This window comes from Gymnoscopelus braueri, assembly GCF_963280865.1.
Source record: "Gymnoscopelus braueri genome assembly, chromosome: 19".
Lineage (NCBI taxonomy): Eukaryota > Metazoa > Chordata > Actinopteri > Myctophiformes > Myctophidae > Gymnoscopelus > Gymnoscopelus braueri.
Genome location: NC_137621.1, coordinates 33,023,740 through 33,043,274, shown reverse-complemented (window position 1 = coordinate 33,043,274; position 19,535 = coordinate 33,023,740). Strand labels below are relative to the sequence as shown.

The 19,535-nt window shown below is 39.5% G+C and overlaps 2 protein-coding genes and 1 long non-coding RNA gene across 4 annotated transcripts; 1 reads left to right on the top strand and 2 right to left on the bottom strand.

The window, feature by feature from the left end:
- Positions 1–552: 552 nt before the first annotated feature.
- On the top strand, positions 553–4,240 carry oip5 (opa interacting protein 5). 2 transcript variants are annotated; one of them, XM_080413822.1, is made up of 5 exons: positions 553–655; positions 937–1,003; positions 1,952–2,074; positions 3,096–3,177; positions 3,271–4,240. In XM_080413822.1, the coding sequence occupies exons 2-5, from the start codon at positions 993–995 to the stop codon at positions 3,361–3,363; spliced, it is 309 nt and encodes a 102-aa protein (XP_080269948.1). In that variant the 5' UTR covers positions 553–655; positions 937–992; the 3' UTR covers positions 3,364–4,240. The 2 variants fall into 2 exon arrangements, with proteins under 2 accessions (XP_080269948.1, XP_080269947.1); XM_080413821.1 differs by lacking the exon at positions 937–1,003 and having other exon boundaries at positions 625–655.
- Positions 4,241–6,561: 2,321 nt separating this feature from the next.
- On the bottom strand, positions 6,562–7,902 carry LOC308074386. Its single transcript, XR_013932099.1, has 2 exons — positions 7,597–7,902; positions 6,562–7,506 (listed from the first exon to the last, which is right to left on the bottom strand). It is a non-coding gene; the product is annotated as an uncharacterized lncRNA (long non-coding RNA).
- A 684-nt stretch (positions 7,903–8,586) lies between these two features.
- On the bottom strand, positions 8,587–15,434 carry LOC308075085 (calcineurin B homologous protein 1). Its single transcript, XM_080414703.1, has 7 exons — positions 14,983–15,434; positions 14,601–14,673; positions 13,451–13,531; positions 12,250–12,377; positions 11,931–11,992; positions 11,033–11,155; positions 8,587–10,346 (listed from the first exon to the last, which is right to left on the bottom strand). Exons 1-7 carry the CDS (start codon positions 15,047–15,049, stop codon positions 10,293–10,295), a joined length of 588 nt encoding a protein of 195 aa, XP_080270829.1. The 5' UTR covers positions 15,050–15,434; the 3' UTR covers positions 8,587–10,292.
- Between the last annotated feature and the right edge of the window lie 4,101 nt (positions 15,435–19,535).

Genomic DNA, 19,535 nt, shown 5'->3' with positions numbered 1-19,535 from the left:
GTTGAAAACAAATTCAAACATTTTTCAATAAGAATTTCATGAATAAACTAAAAATAATCAAAGAAGTAGTGAAAATAGGAGATCTACAAGCTCGCAACGCGGCGCCTCTGAGCTTGTAGATCAGCTATTTACACTAGTTTGGTGGGTTTTGGATCCCGGGCAAACATCAGATTTCTCTTTTGGGTCTTGAGCTAAAACGTTTGGGAACCACGGGGCGTGTTTACCAGTTACGCCCTCTTTCTTTCTTTACTTTATTATATAGCTATTTTAAAATTATCTGACAAAACGTTAACGTAAGCTATATTATCTCAACAATAGATTCTCAATCTCAAGGTACAAATGTGTAACGAAAATACAGTGCGCTAGTAATCATCATCTCACTTTACATAGGGAATCGACAGCTCACATTTCTAACCACTTGGGGGCAGTGCTGCATGAAACTGACGTAGGTGGGAGAGGGGGCGTTTTAAAAAAGGAAAACACCATATGGGAGTTCATACTAGTCTTACAAAGCAGACATAATAATAATATGATACGATGGAGTTTGGGCGAAAACACCTCAAGACCTTTCATTGTCAGCGATGCAACACTGTGCTCGGGGACTCTCTTGGGGTTTGTGGAGAGTTGAGATGGTTGGACTCGATTTTATGCTCAAGTAAGTTTACTCACACCTTTCCAAAACTAGGATCGGCCAGGATGTTGGCTTGTGATCAATGTTTCTCTGGTGTTGTGTTGGCTCAATATTATGAATGAAAACCAGTGGTGGAAAAAGTACTCACATGTTTCAAAGTCAAATTTGTAATTAAGTACAGTAGAGTAAATGTACTTAGTTACTTTACACTACTGATAAAACAAATGTCATGTGCACAGCAGTGCAGGCCCACTGTTGTCAAGGCATTGTACCTAATCTAACCTCAAGTGCATTTTTCATACTAGGGTTAACCCATAATGTGACTGTCAGTCATGAGGTTGCCTCAGGACTGGAAGGAGAAATGGCTCATTGGTGAGATAATACAGAATATGTTGAGCATCACACATGGCCACCTGTAGAAGACAGGTTGTACTGGGAATATCAGAACATGGTAGACCCCTTTTCTGGTTCATGTCTTGAGTAAAGAAAGTATTTTTGCACTTTTTGTGTGTGTGTTTTAACATTTCTTGTTAAATTAAATTACCTGCTTAAGGTGGACGTGTAGGAGTGAAACAGCCAATGTATATGTCTTAACTTACATAACAATTTATTATAATACATTTTGTTCAACTTACCGTCATCAGGTATCACAAGTACCTCCTGATGAAGGTATCAAGATACCTTCATCAGGTATCACTACTGATAGTCAGTGGACTGAAACTTGTGTCTTCAGTACAAATCATCACATAACTGGTTCTCAACCTGTGGGTTGGGACCCCCAGGGGGGTACCCACATGATTTTTGGGGGGTACCCCAGATGACAGTAAAGTGACACATTTAATAATACCTTAAAAATGCAATCAAATAAAAAAAATACCATTACTGCATCAAAAGTAATCAACAAACGAGCTATTGTGAGCTTATAGATCGGCTATTTTCACAATATTTATCTGTGGAACCGAGTCAAGCTAAATGTAATGCCTCAACTCCTACAATTCCAAGTGCTTGTCCCCAGTTCAAATATGATTATTTTGGGGGGTCCCCAGTTCAAATATGATTATTTTGGGGGGTCATGGACTGAAGAGGTTGAGAACCACTGACGTAACTGTCTGGGGAATGTTTGGATGTTGTCAACAGTTTCTCTCTCCATTCACAACTACTGCCAAATGCCAATTCAATACATACATTGTGCAGAAATCCGGCTGGCTCACACATCAGCACTTCACATGTCTTGTTAACTAGAACCCGTTATTTAAAGTATTTAATTGTATTTGCAACTTCTCTCATTAAAAGTTAAAAAATGTTTGTCTCCAAATGTAGCATCTGCAGTGATCTGAAGTGCATTGGTTGCCAATGTGTTGTGGGTGCGGTTGTCCACACAACCCCACAGCACCTGGATGCGCTGCGCTCAGTGTTCCTCCTCTACAAAACCAACATCAATTGGTAAGACTCCTTAAAGGCCTCCATCCAGAAGTGCTTCTGAAAGCCTGTCGACATTCTGAATTTCATATTCTGAATAACCCTAACATTTCATGTTTGAATAGAACCTATGTAGGAGAGGGGATGCTGGTCATCAATGTGACAGAGACAAAGGGTTCTGTTAGGTGAGTTGTGCCTACAACCAGGTACTCTAACAGAACCCTTTGTCTCTGTCACATTGATGACCAGCATCCCCTCTCCACCGGAGTAGATATGACAGGTGAGTTGTGCCTACAACCAGGTACTCTGTCATATCTACTCCGGTGTTCAGGCAAAAGAGTTGCCCAGGGGGGCAGGGCACAGTCAACTGTGGAGCTCTGTGTCAAACTATTTTAAATGGCTAAATCTAGTTCACAGGATTCCCATTGGACAGCTCTTGGTTTAGAATTTCTAGGCTTCTTCTTTTGTCAAATGTCAAATGTCCAACTCAGTGTTGTGTAGCCACGCCCCTTGTCTCTGGTCCCACTTGGAAGTGGCTGGCCTCTGAAGGTGGTCTGTAAAGGGGACAGGTGGTGAGTAAATATTCTGCAGTCTGCTCAGGCTCGCCACACTCGCTTGCTACGCTGTCTGCCAGGCTTCACTTCTTCATATTTGACTTGAAGCAACCGACACATTTCGCCTCCCCAAAATGTAATTCCTTGCGACGCCACTGAGCCCAGCACCTGGTATTTAGTGAGTGGATGTGCGTGCGTGTGCGTGCGTGTGTGTGCGTGTGTGTGTGTGTGTGTGTGTGTGTGTGTGTGTGTGTGTGTGTGTGTGTGTGTGTGTGTGTGTGTGTGTACGCGCATGTGTAGGAAGGGGGGGGGGGTTCAATGAGAATCCTTATGTCTGAACATGCATTGTGTGTACATTGCTCTTGAAATTTATTTTAGTACTAGTGTTTTGATCCTGTTGGGTCACTCTAGAATCCTGATTGCTACAATGCTTGTGATCCTGCAAGAGTCTTTTTCTATTTTGATATGCTCTTCTTTGTTTCCTTCCACAGCTATATCCTGAACAGCAAGCTAACAGTGAAAGCCTCCAAACTCACATTTGACTTTGAACCCTTAGGAAAGACCATAGACAATGTAAGACAATAGCATATCACTGACGTGATGTATCAATTTGACCTAAGAAGAGCTATTAATCAGTAACACCTCTTCACATCTGTTGCATTCTAGCTGAAGCAGCAGATTGAAGCTGTATCTGTTCCAGTATCACTCATCAGAAAGAGGTTGTCTGAAAGGAGCACCAGCAGTGAAACGTGCGACTGAAGCACAGTGTTCTTCAAGTTCTTTTGTACAATATGTTTTCATGATGATGTTGGCTTCTGGGCTTGTACATTTGTTAAATTAATTTAGTTAATGGTGAGATTGTATGTACTTATTTTTTGTGTTCTGTCAAAGCAAATACAAACACTATTTACTTTCTGGTGTATTTCCATAGTCAAGCTTATGCAGAATGACTAACAGTGTGAGCAGGGGTTTCTCAAGGGAACTTTGTTAAAACATGACCCCAGCGGAGACTGAAACCTTATCTTATACCTACCTATACGTACAGTAGCGTACCTTATCGTTATGGGGCAGTGAGTCACTTGCCACTCACTTGCCACTCATAAACTGAAATGGTATTCTTCCCTTTCTTAACAGCAAAGATTAGATTACACAGGCCCATTTGTTAATAATCGAGAACTGCTGCAGTTGTCAAGTTGGCACCATGCTGTTTTTTATTGCTGAATTTCTGATACATTTTCTTTTTTTAAATACAAAACCAGACAAGAGATTCACAAATAGCATGCCCAGTTCCTCCCTTTGGAGTGCATAGTTTTCTACATACCCCACCTCTACAAGTGGAAAAAAACATTTGATCAACAAAGAAATGTCACTGAATATTCTTTACCTCAGCCTGTTCTTCATTTTGTTTTCTTAATAGCATAGGTTAGTTTGCCAGTTGGCATTCAGTTCAACAGCAGCTTGGTTAGTTTGACACAACAGCAAGCAAAAAAGAATAATCAGTGATGTATTTTCTTTAGATTTCCACTGATTGCCATTAAACATCCAATGAAGTCTGTGCATTCAGTGTTCTAGATGTTTTTTCTTCCCAGAATCGCTGTGTAATTAGAACAGTTAATAAAATCTACACCATAATCAACTTGCTGCCGTCATGTCAAATAACCTTGCTGTATACATCACCTTGTTACAGAACATCTGGTATTAACGTTTCAGTACCATAGTTTTAACTCATTCACATTACAAAGTTGGATTATTGCATGCAATACAAATCATTCGTTATTCTGCTAGCCTAAATCATGCACACAGTATATATTTTTTAAAACCCCACATATTAATATTGTATATAAATCCCCACATACAGTATATAGCATTACAGAGTTTTTAGAACACAGTATTTGAGACACGGAGCTGGTGGTGGTGATGACGATGATGCAGTTCATACATGAGAGAAAGTGCTTTTCAACAAGTGTTAAGTTCAGCCATGTTATCCTTTTAGGCCATGCAGTAACTCAATAGATCAAACAATGCTACAAAAGTGATGACTTGGCCATTATTGCTTTCACTCCTATACGGTATAGAATATACAGTGTACTGTTTGGTTTTGGATAGTTAGTGATGCATTAAAAACAAAGCCTAGGAATTGGTCTGCCTCACTCGTTTTATATAAATTCAGTATGTTATTATTAATGCAATGCCAAGGTGTTAGCAGTGATACTGTATTCTAAAGCCAAATATAATGCACCTCCCAAAGGGTTAATCGTAAGCTGCCATAGGCAAAACCTTGTAAAAAAGAACAGAAAATCCTTTCCACATTACATTACAGAATCCTTTCCACATTACCCTGGCACTAAACTCATGCATTGTTGCGTTATTGCTTCCAAAACCCCAATCAAATAAAATTGAACATTCTGACTCCTGAACTATGAGGTATTATGTACAATTACAATGTTATGGTGATTTATCTTTCTCAGTGACTACCTCACTACTTAGGATACCTTATCAGATCCAAATCTAGAATAATTAAGGTACTACTCTAAATATTAATTATAATTCTCAATAAGTTTGACATTGGAGAGCTTTTTGGCGGTCATATCTGGAGAAGTAGTCTAATTGATCCATTTAAACTTATGAAAGTATAAAGGGAAATAAAGTCAAACATCTCTTGCCTTATGAAACCTAACATAAAGCAGTTCATTAAAAAGCAGTTGAACATCCTGTGGTTAAGAGCCTATTTAATATTACTTGTGATACATTTGTCCTTTAGTGTTTACAGTTATATACTTAAGTTATTTCTTACTTTAAGTTAGTGTACACCCTAAGCCTGGACTAAAACAAGGTCTTACGTTGGCCTAGGACTGAGTCTCGCATCACTAGAGACATAACTAACCAGAATTATAATTTATTTGATATACTGATACTGTCCTGCTTTTACATTAAATCTAAACAAAAGGTCTTATTAGACAGAAGGATTTCTTTGAAAATCAATTCTGCTATTCTTCATAAAGCAAGCATCACTACTATTCATGCATGGCTACAATAATGTTGGCACCACAGTTCTGCTAAATAAGCTAATGCATATGAGTCTATACATATCTTAATGGAAGACATTGGTGATTTTGTTGCTTTCAAACAACTTGTCACTTGTTTATACAAAATACCATTTGATCAACAACATGACAGTTTTAAGGTAAAATATTGCACAATTCCCAGTAATTTCTTTTTTTTTTACAAATGAAAATGCAAACAAAACAGGTCTAGTAAATTATACCAGGGTTTACTTTCATTCACACTGGGCCAATCCATGGTGAATATGTTGTGATTCACCGTAATGGAAGCAGAAACTCACACACTGGCTTTTCTGGACCAATCAAACATACCAGAGAATGTGACAGAACAGAGGTAAAATGCCATGTTGTTCCGTACATTTCTTAAAACACAATAACAATGAATGCTAACTCCAAAGAATTGTGTGGTGTTATTCATGTGGTTGATTGGTTTTTGGAGTTTAGTCATAAAGAAAACAAAACAATCCATCTATCAATTAGGCTACACTGTCTCTTACCGGCTATTAAAACAATTTGAGCAAGAAGAGTTTGGTGATAGGGGAAAAGGTTTGGTTTGTTAGTATAGTTGTGTATGTCACACCTGGAGATGCATTGAGGACTGTTTTAATGAAACACATTTTTCCCCTTCATTAAAATGTCTGAACTGCAAGTAAGATACCTAGAGCTACCTAGTACCTAGTATTTCTACAGTTGTCATAAATATACTTGTGTGCAAATGACCCTGCTGTTTTAAGTTGCCACCTGTGACACAAAATGAAACAAATTCGTCTGATGGTCCTATAACTGCTGGGGCACTTTGACAAGTTATTTGGCTACTCATATTGATCATGTTTGCTACTTGTTCACTTGTATGACAATGAGGTAGTGCAAAAAAACTAAACAAATATGGTAAAAGTCAAATTCAATCACAGGCCTAGATCTTTGCTACAGTATTTTGTCTTTCATTTTCTTCACAGAAAAGTAAGCCTATAACCAATTGTATGTTCATAATGAAATACAAAACATCTACGCAATGTGGACCTGTGTTAAAGAACAAGCTCAGGGAGGACAGAAACCTCATGTGGAACAGAAGGGCAAAAGCCCACTTGATCTAGATTCTAGACTTTCATTACAAGTATAGAACATAAAGCGTGGGCTCACAATCCTTCTGGCTTTTGGGGTTTTAAGCAGGAGGTTCATTATGCTTACATGTTAGCATTATGAAACTAGCTTTTTTGTTTTTGTGAGGAATTGGCCAGCAATGCATAAGCACATTTTTAAATAACTTTTTAAAGAACATTTTGACTATGTTTACATGTAGGATGATGACCAAAGAAGACTAGTTTACATATAAACTAGCTTCATACAATCATCTCAACTGGAACAGAGTGATAAAGAATACCCTAATCTGAAATGTCAAAGTAATGCTCATACACATACTCATGCACATACAACCAATTCCCAGCATTGACTACTTCTCAACCACATTAGAAGGCACGACCTAGTTGAAGCCTCAATGTAATATAGCCAGTGTTTAAAACTATATAAAATGCCTGGCAGATTCACAGGATTTGCATGGTGTCCTCACTGATGAAAATACATGCCATTGTAGCATACATGACGGGGATTGATGTGGACCCAATGACTTCCCTGTTCAGAGACACTTCTGTCTGACCGTGGGAAGATCTTCACGATCACGATGGGTCATTCTGGGCTCCCACGGAAGAACGCCCATCCATCACCTGTCAGGGTTTCTGACGAGGGCCCATCACCTGTCACAGGGTCTCGCACAACTGTGGGTGCTGCTGAGTCTGGCCGGGGGTAGACGTCTGTCCAATGCTGGCGTCATCTGATTGTGGAACTGTATTAAAGTATATTGCCAATCAAATTTGGGGGCATACAACAAGTATGAACTTGGCGAGCTGTTTAAAAATGGATGAAAAGCACTGACCTTGACGAAGGTTTCCTCAGAATGACGTAGGATATACATTTTCACTGTGATGTGTAACGTTTCGCACGCTGGTAAACAAAAGCCAGAGACATTCCCTTTACCGTGGTAGCCTACCGGGTTTGGATAATCGGAACTGGATCACGGGACTAATTTCTGACCAGGCGGATCTGACAAGGTGATTGAACATTTAGATAAATCTTCAAGGACGTACTATGCGAGACGTTGTACATAGTAAGAGAGGAGAAGGTCTCCTCGCCCCTTCTTCGCACACCCTGTAATCTACGCCATTTCCCCTCCCTCACTACTAGCGAATGGACCTGTATGGCGATTGCGCGTTAACTACGTCAGTCGAAATCATAGAAATAGATGTTCAAGAGTGGAAGCAGACATTATAGTAGCGGTGATTTTTTGGTTTTTTCCTAAGCCTACACGCTTTCATCGACCAGAATCTGGCCGATGAAAGCGAGCCAGATTCTTCAACTTCAAATGACCTAGCCCTGATACGTGACTGTCATTATGTGACATGACAGATGACCGTCTTGTGATCCAAGGCTAAAAATGACCATAACGCGTAATTTCTCACACTAAGACTCCCTTTAAGTATTGTGCTAATCTAATACATACACACATACAACTAAAACAGTAAAGTGGTTCTTGTATCTATAAGTTTCCCGACCGTGCATTGCACTAGTTATTAAAACAACGCATGCATAGGCCTTCTACTATAAACCAACCAAGTGGATCAGTGGATGTCATGTTTTAGGTGCTGGACTGTCTGGAATCCAGAGACAGAGACCCATTATTGACACATGCTCTTGAAATACGTGAAACCTCTGATATTGACTGTATAACAAGACAGCTCTGATCCACTCTTTTGAGAAGCCTAATACTAAAATAGTTGGTGAAAAGGTAACTTTTGTCTTTCTGGAATCCATTAGCAGATAATTTTAATATAACCCACAGTCTCCTATTTGTCAATCAAAGACACAGTTTACATAGCATGGCACATAATTTATTCAAATCAAATTAATAAATCCCTGTGATAATTCCCAGACTTCACATGATAAAACATTTTAATTATCTGATTGATGATCACATCTTGATTAATAAAAACAGGCATGTATTTCCATTATTCAGTTGCTGAAAGGTATTCATGGAAATCATTTTAAACAAACTCAATTAGAAAAAAAAATCAAAACGTCTGCATTTTGGTCAAATACATTGGCCTATACAGAAAATAGATTATAATGCATCACATCCTCTCAAGTACCTGGGACTTACTTGATGAAAAAATAAAAGCATGACAAAATACTGAGCAGTGCATATATAATCAATATAAACATTGTTTCATGAGTTAGTGATAGACACTGTATGCCATCCTGAACTAGCTGTTGAGCCTCTGCACTCCATAGCCTCGTTTCTACAACAGGGTTAAACGGGGACACCCTGTGCCTAATTACTAGGTAGCATTTTTGGGGAAGGACCTTTTTTTGTCTGTAGGCTTTTATATGGCTGTTCAATTCTCAAATTTCAATCAGCCAGCTATTTTTTTTGTGTAGGGGGGATACATCAGGGCCTGCAGATTACAGACAGTTGGTTATTTACCAACATGGCAGGTAGCACTGGTAGGCCTACTATTATGCTTCAGGGGTGGTGACAATCTCTGGTTCTGGTCAGATTTGTCCAAATGTTTTTAAACCACATGATTAATTGTCAGCAGAGTTTCATCAGTTGGCAAAGTATTTTGATGAATAGTCCTATTTAATTCAAGATTTAAACATAATGGGCGATGGGCTTATGATGCACCCATTGGCATTGCAGTGCAAGAGGCCTTTGGGGCGATGGTGAAATCAAACTCAGATTGGTTGTATTCCAAAACAGGGAAAATACAATCTTTTGGCAGTAGCTGGGTTAAACCATATGAAAAATCAAGCATACAAACAAGATCATCGGTTCCCTGTGTATCTTTTGTGATATTTATGAGGGGAGACCCACAACCCATGGCACTTGAGTGGATAAAAAAACAGAAGTCAGTCCTTTGAGAATGCTTAAGGGGAAAAGGAGGACAAACTCAAAAGCCAGAGACTTGGTTTGCAACAACACAGAGCGGAGTCTTAAAGATCTTGCTTGCGTTAAAACACATTGCTTTTTGCAGTTGATAATTTACAGCTTAAAAATTTTACTTCCAACATCTGCATATTTTATACAGGGACAATGAGGCAGCACATGATAAATATCCATATCCAGGAGGATAGTGTGAGTAAGCTTTAAATTGACATGACCATGCCTTCTCAGCTCACCCATTTACAATTGCAAAAGCCTGGTCGTACCATGGTATACTATCAATCATTGTTCATGTCATGAATAGCAGAAGAGCGATGGTACTAACTGTGGCAGACAAAAAGAAAGAAAGAAAGATTGCAAATAAATAATGTTCCACTTCTGGGAGGATGGAAAAAAATTACATTGTGACAGCATAATAAAACAACCCAAGGCACGCAACTTTTTCCCTTTGTTTATGGAGCAGTGCAAAGGCAGAAACTCAAATGAGACGTATGGCGTCGTCTACCTAATGCTTGATCAAGAGAACATGTACTGTAGGTCAGGCCATGGCAGCTGGCCCGTTGAGTGTTGAAATAGGGTTGGGTCTTGATATCAACTGGCATGGCAAAGCACCTTTCAGAGTGGTCAATTCCTCAGTGCAGGAACCGGATGCTCATTTTCTGCTCCACGTCCACCTTCTCCAATACCTGAGAAAAGCATCAAAATGCCACGATTCAAGCTAACAATAACAGTCATGAGATTTTAGGTGGCAGCTCTGTGTAGAGCATGACACTGAATACGTTTACATGAACTGTAATAATGTGACTACTGGGCTTGCCTGATTCAAAACAGAATATTTTGATTAACCTGTTACACATAGGCCGCTTAAACACCGATCACACTTACTGAAAATGCCTAATTCCTGTTATAGAACAGGGAAAACTGGTAAATAAATGTTTTGCATGTGAACACCAATCTTTTATTCCTGTCATTTCATAGTATTTTTCCCAGCTTTGATAAGGAGGCACCACATATCCCCTATGTGCGAACGCAGAACATTATACCGGAAGCATTATGATGCTGAGAGAATGAGAGACTACTATGGTCAAGCGACCTTAGGATTTCACAAGAGAGAGACCATAATTGTTTAGTCGGTCGAGTGAGCAAGTTCTTATAGCGAGCGAGAGAGCGTGACAGCAAGGCTGCCTCATATAGTGAGTGATAGCAAGAGAAAGGTGAAACATACTGTATATGTCATATAATTGCTTTTTCTCCGACCAAAGCCTACTCGGGTCCTGGTGGCTACAAACTTGCACAGCTCTGGCTAGGCAACCCAGCCTGGTGGAGCACCCCTTTCCAGTTTTGTGAATTTCTATAGAACTATGACACAAACCTTTATGAATTCGTTAAAGGAAATTGAATTGTCGCCGTTCTGGTCAGCTTCCTGGATGGTCCTGTCAGCAATGCTGCCTAGCTGTTCGTCTGAAATGTTCACACCAACCATCATACGCAAGACCTGTAGAAATGGACCAAAGGTTCCTTTGCCTTAAAATATAAAACATTTAAAACACCTTCGGTAAACTTTATATAATGTCTTTTTATACATGAGGTAGGTTAAGATTTTTTTTTAACAATGTAAATACTGCTTATTTGAACATAATTTGTAGTTGTTAAAAAAACTAGCTATAATAGACTATAGGACTTAAAATGATTACAATATGGAACACATATTTACTGGGCTGTAACAGAACAAAAACAAGTAACTTCGGGCTGTATGCAGACCAGTGCATAGCATTAAGCTTTCAAGGCAGAAATGTTTTGAGCAAAACACAAGATCAAGTCTACTGAGTCATTTAACCCTGGGCTTACAGCAATTGCAGGTCGCACAATGTCACCGAAACCAACATGGCTTGATGGATGGACAGAAAATAACATGGGAGGAGAGCAGCGAGGAAGCTAAAATACAGGATATTAGATTGTCTGGCAAATCAACCTGTAGTTAAGGTTAAGAAATTACATTATCAGAAGGGTCAAAGTCCTCTCTCTAACAGCAGAGAAATACTTGACTCTACACAGTACTTTGGAAGGGAGTGAATGTTATACAATAGCGTTTGGTCCCTTACGAGTCATCATGGTGTAAACAGCAAGTGTGTTCAGGGACAACAATGATCATTCTGTCATTAAATTAATGAAAGGGGGGGGGGGATAATGGTGTTTGGCTATACTGTTATCCAGAATGAGACCGATTCCCATGTGATGTCAAACATTTGCTCTCAGGAAACCACTCTCACCTGTAACAGCTCATCACGAGAGATTTTGTCATCCCTGTCCAGGTCGTACAGACGGAAGGCAACTGGCAACAAAACAAAAATAATGTTTTTTCAGCCACAGTCTGAGACATATCTGAGAACAGACATTTTTAGACTAGGTTTTATTGTTTGCAGGCCACACTGGCGGGTGCAACTCAAAATTCAGTATTACCATGTTACTGGCCAAAGTGGCTAAGAGTAGACAACCGTACAGGCAAAACGTAGCAGCATTTGGCAGGAACTGGTGTTAGTTTCCCAAACTGCCAAATCCACCCACTCACACTGAAAGTGTTTGACTCACAGAGTAACTTGTTTGTCCTGCTGTTGAGTGGCTCGCTGGCAGTGGGGTCTTTGTGCTTCTCATTGTCCTCAATTGGTCTGAAGTGAGCCAGGGTTCGCATGAAGCCCCTGAAGTTCACCTGGTCCTCCCTGAAAGCCAAAGTAGCATCACCAAAACAGAAGTGAGGACATATTACAGAGTGAAGATTCCAATAGAATTTTCAAAAATGTTCAGAAATAGCACATTTTTTGAAGTCCAGGCGCATACCACATAGGCTGGTAATCCAGTTTTACAGCGTGACGCGGGTTCGATTCCCGATCCCGGCGGCCTTTGCTGTGTGTCACCCCCCCTCCCCATTTTTCCTGTGAGCCTACTTTCCTCTCAAATAAAGGCAGGAAAAGCCCCGAAAAATATCTTTAAAAAATATATATAAAAAAAAGCAGATGTAAAGCTTTCAGCGCTGCACGAAGTGACGTGCTGTGAGCTTGTACATCTGCTATTGAATGGCCAACGCAAAAATCGAAAATGACACGGATGCTTTCACGGTTTTAATGGGTTAATGTTTCAAAGGATCCTACCATCAAATTGTACCATTCAGCACTCTTTTCTTATGTGCAAAAACAAGGGGTGGGTGGGTATCTACATTGGAGCATGCACTACATCTCTGGATATACAATGAAAAACACAAATAGGCTGTAATGCAACACCACTGAGATTCTGTGTGCAGTTGCCCTCAATGAGGGCTTAGTGTGCCGACCCTTCTGCTGTGGGATCAAGCGGCGTCTAACCATACAAACCCAAACCGAGCCCAAGGCAAAAAAAAACATCTGTAACCATTAAAACCCACAGTTAAAAATCAAGGACGCCTACACATTGGAATTTTTGGGATCATAACAACATGTGGAAGAAAGATCTGGTCTATAACAAGTGGGGACTCTATGTGAGCTTTAAGGTCATCGAAACAAGCACTGAACCAAAGAATACACTTCAAATCCTGAGTTGGGACTGTTGCTTTTTACCAGATAGCTCTTTTTTTGTTTTATACTATGAATGTTGTTAATTAGTAAATGTGTTACTTGTCACATCTACTGTTGTTTGATGTACACACACTGCTGTTTTGTAACTCAATCTTGTGGTGATTGTGACTCAGGGCTATAATGTGTACTCTTGAGGGAAAAACAAGAATACAGCTGAGAGCAGACCAACAACAGTGAACACTCACCCCTCAGGGAAGAAAGCGTTGATTATTCTGTCGCCAAGAGGGTTGATAGCCAACTCCGGGATCCTTTGGAAATCTTCTCGACTGTAGGAATCAGGAATGGAGGTAGTGAGCTGACTATTTATTTTAAGAAATACAAGGAGTGTGACCCAACCCTCACTGCAAATAACCACAGCTCATAAAAATAGGTTTATTGATAAATATATAATGAATTAGAAAAAAGGGTGGAATATCTCTGTTAACTCACAGTGACTTGCCAATATTATGATTAAATACAAGGAACAGGGAAAAAGTGCTGCAAGGATACAACCAAACTGTGTCTGGTTTCGACACAGAAACCAGACATCAAACTCAACATTAGAGGAAAGCTGCACAAAACATGCATATTGCATAATGAAAGAGTTTTCTTCTGGAACCTGTTTCTGTATGATAATAGTGCTTCAATACAACAGTCTATCAGGCGGGTGAGATATTAGGACGTGAATGTTGTGTCAACTGATGATTACAGCAAGTCACCTTGGATCCAAAGCCAGGTGGTTTCTGACTGCACAACACAACCCCAAGTAAAAGCTTCAGTGCAAGGACACAGGGATCCTGTGGTTTATTATGTGTAAACATACAATCTGAGACAACTGGGCGCTATGTAACAACGCTATAACATCTCCACACATGATATACTGCTCCCTCGTCTCGTTTTTATTAAACCAACAATAATCAGAATTCAGAACAACGGTTCGGGTGCAACATTGTTCTGATTATTGTTGGTTAAATAAAAAAAGACAAGAAGCTGACATTCCCCTCTTCTTCCCTTGATTATGTTTTGGGTCCAGCAGCTTGTTCAAAGAACTGTGTGGATGTGCATATCCTACCTTTTTTCATACCCTTTGGAATTCAACAACATTCAATGATTACCTATTTCTTCACCTATTGCTTGTTCTGTATATATTATGCATGCAGATACATTATGCATGCAGTTGGTTGGTTGTTAATCAAGAACTTCAGTTTCAGTTGAACACTCATATGCCAAGACCTCAGACACAACTGGCATAAAGCCCAACATGAGAAAAAAATAACATCTTAACAAAATGTTCCATTAGCCAATAATAACTGTACATACAAATACATACAGGTATTGTAAATACACGTATATTACCTGAGGGTTCCATTTTCACCTTTATCAAGGCTGGTGAAGCGACTATACAGGCGAGTGATCTGACTGTGAGAAACTGCAAGGGGACGCAGAGAACCACAAAGACGGCATCACTTAATCTGACAAGTTGTTACTGTGTATGACAGACTTTCACCCAAATTGTTGTACTACTAATAGGTATTAACAGACTATTGATGCTATGATACCAAACGACATAATGTGATGTTGGTCTCTAAATTTAAATGTGTCCCGTTATACATTAGATTAGATAACGTTCATTGAGCCCAGAGATGAAATGGCACGAAACGTTTAACCAGGCAGACAGAACGTTTAGGCGTGTTTGTGTCTCCCAACCAACCCAGCAATTAGTCTGAGCTCAACTTACAGCCCGTTTCCTTCTTGATTTCTTCAATTTCCTCCTCTCTGAGTAATGTGGACGCCCGTGAACCCATGGCGAAATACTACTAATAAATTATAAACCTAGCAATCAAGCAGTAAAAAAAAAGAAGAAAGAAACTCAAAGCGATTCCTCCAGCAGGCTAAAAGTTAGTTGTCCGAGCTGTTAGCCCACAGCCAGACAAGAGCTAACAACAAGTTAGCAAACAATCCTAGCTACGCTACTGGCTGTTGTATGAAGTGTGCTCTTCTCGGTTTAAAGACATTAAATGGACATTAGCCGCTGCTTATTCGTCTCGCTGGAAATGAATCCAACCGGTTGTTTAGTGTCTTCCTGGCCGGTGTCGGTGGGTTGCTTTCAACAACCTTGTCGGTCTGGCGTGTTGGTCAACCTGATGCTGCTACGGCTGCTGCTGGGCTTGTGCTAGCTAGTAGTATCTATCTAACAGCTGAAGCAGAACTCTGTCTGTGACAGTGGGTGGCAGTGTTGCCAGATTCTGTGAGAGAAACAAGCAACCAGGTCTAGGAAAACAAGCCTCAAAAGAAGCGACATGAGCCCTTAATGATTTGAAAATAGCAGATTTACAAGCTCAAGCTTGTAGATCTGCTATTTACAAATAAAATCTTGGGGGGGGAAAGAGGAACATTTTAACAACGCAAATCTTGTATGGGGGGTCCCTGGCACATGATATTTTTAGATGGGGGGGTCGGTGCCTGGACAAATACATATTAATTTAGGGGGTCCTTGACATGAAAATGTTTAGAGCCACTGGTTTAAGCAACATTAGGAAACAAGCCCAAATAAGCACACTTTAGAAACATCCCAAAAAAACGCAACCGGCAACTACTAATATTTATAATATATAAATATTATATAATAATATTATATATTTATAAGCAACTTAACAGAAAAACAAGCCCAGCCGCTTATAATAAGCGGCCGTGGCAACACTGGTGGGTGGCTGGGCACGTAGAGTGTAGATCCCATAGCGCGGAGGCACAGTCACGTTGTGATTGGCTAGTTGGTTGTTAGGTGACTAGAGAACTGGGCACCTGTGAGAAGAACTGGGCTCGTTTATGGGGAGGGGGAGGGAGGGGTACATCCGTAAAAGTAACAGGATAGGTGGGCAGACTGGGCAGGGCACCAAGGAAGAGTGGGAACCTCAGTGTTAAATTAACTATTTTTTCCAAAATGTTAAATATATATATATATGTTTGGACATTTTTAAGTATACATGATTAGAACATGCTTAAACATTCGACAATTAAGGTATAATATTTCTATAATTGCTTGCTACAAAACCTGTATATTATCCAGTCATTTTGGGCATAAACAAGTTGAAGGATATTTAAATGATGTACCGTGCATGTTCACATTGTGCATACTTTACATTACCTGAGACAATTTTTCTAACGTTTTTTTTTTTTTTTACTTTTTGGAAAAAATAGCCAATTTTACATCGAGGTGCCCAGATATGTCCCTAGTGCCCACCTATCCTGTATGTATCCCATCACAGAAAATGTACGATCGCCCTCGTGTGGTTAGTAATTTAAATGATTTGTCCTCGTTGAGACTCCTTTCAATGTAACCTCGCGTCACCAGGCTTTTCAACCGCGGAGGAAATGTATATGTAAAAAAATTTTTTTTAAAAAGGGTGAGTCTTCTTGCCCCGCCGAGCACCAGAGGCAGTCCCAGCATAATTTGTAACATCCAACACATGATCAGTGGTGGAAAAAGTACTCATTTTTTTTCGGAATTAAAAATGTACTTGAGTAAAAGTCCCAAAAAAGTATTGGTATCAAAATGTACTTAAAGTACCAAAAGTAGAAAGTACTCATTATGCAGAATGTCCCGTTTCACAAGTTTTCAAATGTATAAAATGTATTAGCAAGACAAGACTGTCTTGCTAATAAAGCGTCATCATGTCTCTAATTTTTTACAATGTATTTGATATTACCTTTATATTATTTAATAAATTATGCATTTCATCCTCTATATATTGTCCAGCAACCTTGCCAGAACCTGAGTCTAGTAAAACATTCAAATAACCACTTTTAGCACTATTTAGCACCATTTGTGTTTAGTGTGACATATGATCTACAGCCTGTAGATCATGTGTTTACCTGTAGACTACAGGTAAACACATTTGAACATGAAGTTGATGATCAAAGTGACAGCTTCTGTAACCTAAAGGGCTGAAGTGGTTAATACGTTATTAATAATAAAAATCAACAAAGTAACTAACTCAAGTTTTCAAATAATTGTAGTGGAGTAAAAGTATAATATTTGCCTCTGAGATGTAGTGGAGTAGAAGTATTGAAAATTTTACTCCAGTAAAGTAAAAATAGAAATACCTCAAAATTGTACTTAAGTACAATACTTGAGCAAATGTAGTTACTTTACACCACTGTCATAGACCAAATGCCAGGACATGATTAGCCTTCAGTAGATATGCTACTACTATGGCTGGTAGTAGCCATGTGTTCAAAGGTGTTCAAAGGTGTTCTGCGATTCTTTTAGGTTATTTTTTAGTTTGTGTAGGGAGCAGATGCTTCACACTGCGCCGATGTTACTGAGAGTACGGTAGATGAGACGTTACGTCCGAACAAAAACAAAAACACACCAGCACCCCTTGTGGCACCATCTGGATTTGCATTACCAACTGACCGTTACCGTAATATAGATGATATATAAATTATCAAAACATTTAAAGTTGCCCAGAAATACCAGGTGCCCTCTGTTCCCGTTACCGTACGTATTCTCTTTTTAAAAAGTCGCCTTGAAGTTAACCGTAACCGTAACAAGTCCCCCCCCCCAAGCCAACCTGTCGGCCTCGCGGATTGGCCGAGCCTTGTGCCGCTGTCTGATTATAGGTAGGAGCGCGCGGTTTTTGAACCTTCAGTGTTCTTGCAATACTCGACTGTAGCGGTACTGTTGACTCGCTCTTCTTCATCGAATTCGAAGCTTCAGCTACCAACTGCCGCACAACTACCGCATTCTGTCTTACCTTGTTGATCCAGCCTTGCTAACCGCCATTGTTTCAGTTCGGAATCGGTTATTATATTAAGAGTTCCAGAAACTTTGAGCTAGCTATCATGGGTCACCGTTCCAGCAAGCCTCGTCTGGCTCCTGGCAGTCACAGGACCACAGTAACACCACCGTTGGTACCATTTGTGCAGGTAAGCGTCGACCTTTAGCTTTTTTAACAAGTAAAATTGACATGAATTGAAATGCATTGTGTTGTTGTATATCGTTGCTTTCGGGCAGAAACCTTATCTCCACATTTTAACAGTTTTACTTTTGCTGTTTTTCAATTTGAATCCTGAAAAGTAACAGTTTTGTTATTTGGGCATGATCTGTTTCCACCGACAGAGACGATATTCACTATAACGTTCACGTATGGTTTACATTGGCATGTTAAAGATGCATTATTACGTTTTGGTAGCGGTGTGGGTTGTCAGTTGAGCTCTTGTCACGACGTAACTCCAACATATTGAGGAGATACATAATATATAAATGCACCATTTACCATAACGTAAGTTACATGTTCACATTAGCACTTGACTCCAAATATTAACGTAGGCCTACTTTTCAAATGGACATGCATTTGGCACGTTTAACTCAAAATGTTGATATAACGTCCGTTAGAACGCTGTTTCTCAACGTCTGGTCCAGGGCCCACCAACCCAAGGGGTCGAATGGGCCTCGCGGCTCTGTAACTCAGAGAGCAACCTTTTTTTTTTTTCATCTTTGGGATCCCAATCTACCCTCAGTGTTTATTTAACTATGAGAGTGTACCAATGGAACCAAATGGACCGTTACGGGTCCATTTGGTTCCATCGGTACAGTTACAGACGCCGTAAGGGTCCTTGTGGACCTCCTGGTGGTCCCTGGACATGACGTTGAGAACCAGTACGTTAGAAGATGTGGGTGTAGTTACATGTCATGATGATGTAACTAACTCCAAAACATTGATTTATCTCCAATGGTTGCTCTGTAAACTGTTAAAAGCATGATTCAAATCTAAATATTCTCCCCAAAGGTGAGAATATTTACAATGCAATACCAATGCACAGTGAAAGTAGGCCTTGAAATCACTCTTATCACCATGCAGATGCTGGAATATGCACCTCAGTTTTTTCAGATGAGACTGAGTTTAAATCTACATCATCATGCTAGCTTGCTGTCATAACAGATACCTCAATTCAAATTTGAAATGAAAATAATTTGCAGACATTATTCAAATAAGATTATGATGTTGCCACTTAACATGAGCAATTTGGTACATCATACAAGATTTATTTTATTTTATTAAAGCACATCATTCAACTCAATTATAGTTTCAAGTAAATATGAAAAAGTTCAGTATCACATTATATTAATCAGTATTCAGTAAGTATGTATTTATGTGTATTCCTTTGTAACCATATCTTTTTAACTACCTATTCCAAAAGGAAATTTGGTCTTAAATCAGGTTAATCTGAAATTAATATGTAATAATATTCTGTTTATTTTCCAGCTTGATTTCCGCTGGGACAATG

Coding starts and splice junctions, on each gene's coding strand:
- oip5 (XM_080413821.1), top strand. CDS start 630: ATGGTTGGACTCGATTTTATGCTCAA. Junction 656..1,951: donor GGACTCGATTTTATGCTCAA/GTAAGTTTACTC, acceptor CTCCAAATGTAG/CATCTGCAGTGATCTGAAGT. Junction 2,075..3,095: donor TACAAAACCAACATCAATTG/GTAAGACTCCTT, acceptor TTCCTTCCACAG/CTATATCCTGAACAGCAAGC.
- LOC308075085 (XM_080414703.1), bottom strand. CDS start 15,049: ATGGGTTCACGGGCGTCCACATTACTCAGAGAGGAGGAAATTGAAGAA. Junction 13,532..14,600: donor GGTGAAAATGGAACCCTCAG/GTAATATACGTG, acceptor TGATTCCTACAG/TCGAGAAGATTTCCAAAGGA. Junction 11,156..11,930: donor CTCGTGATGAGCTGTTACAG/GTGAGAGTGGTT, acceptor CCATTTCTACAG/GTCTTGCGTATGATGGTTGG.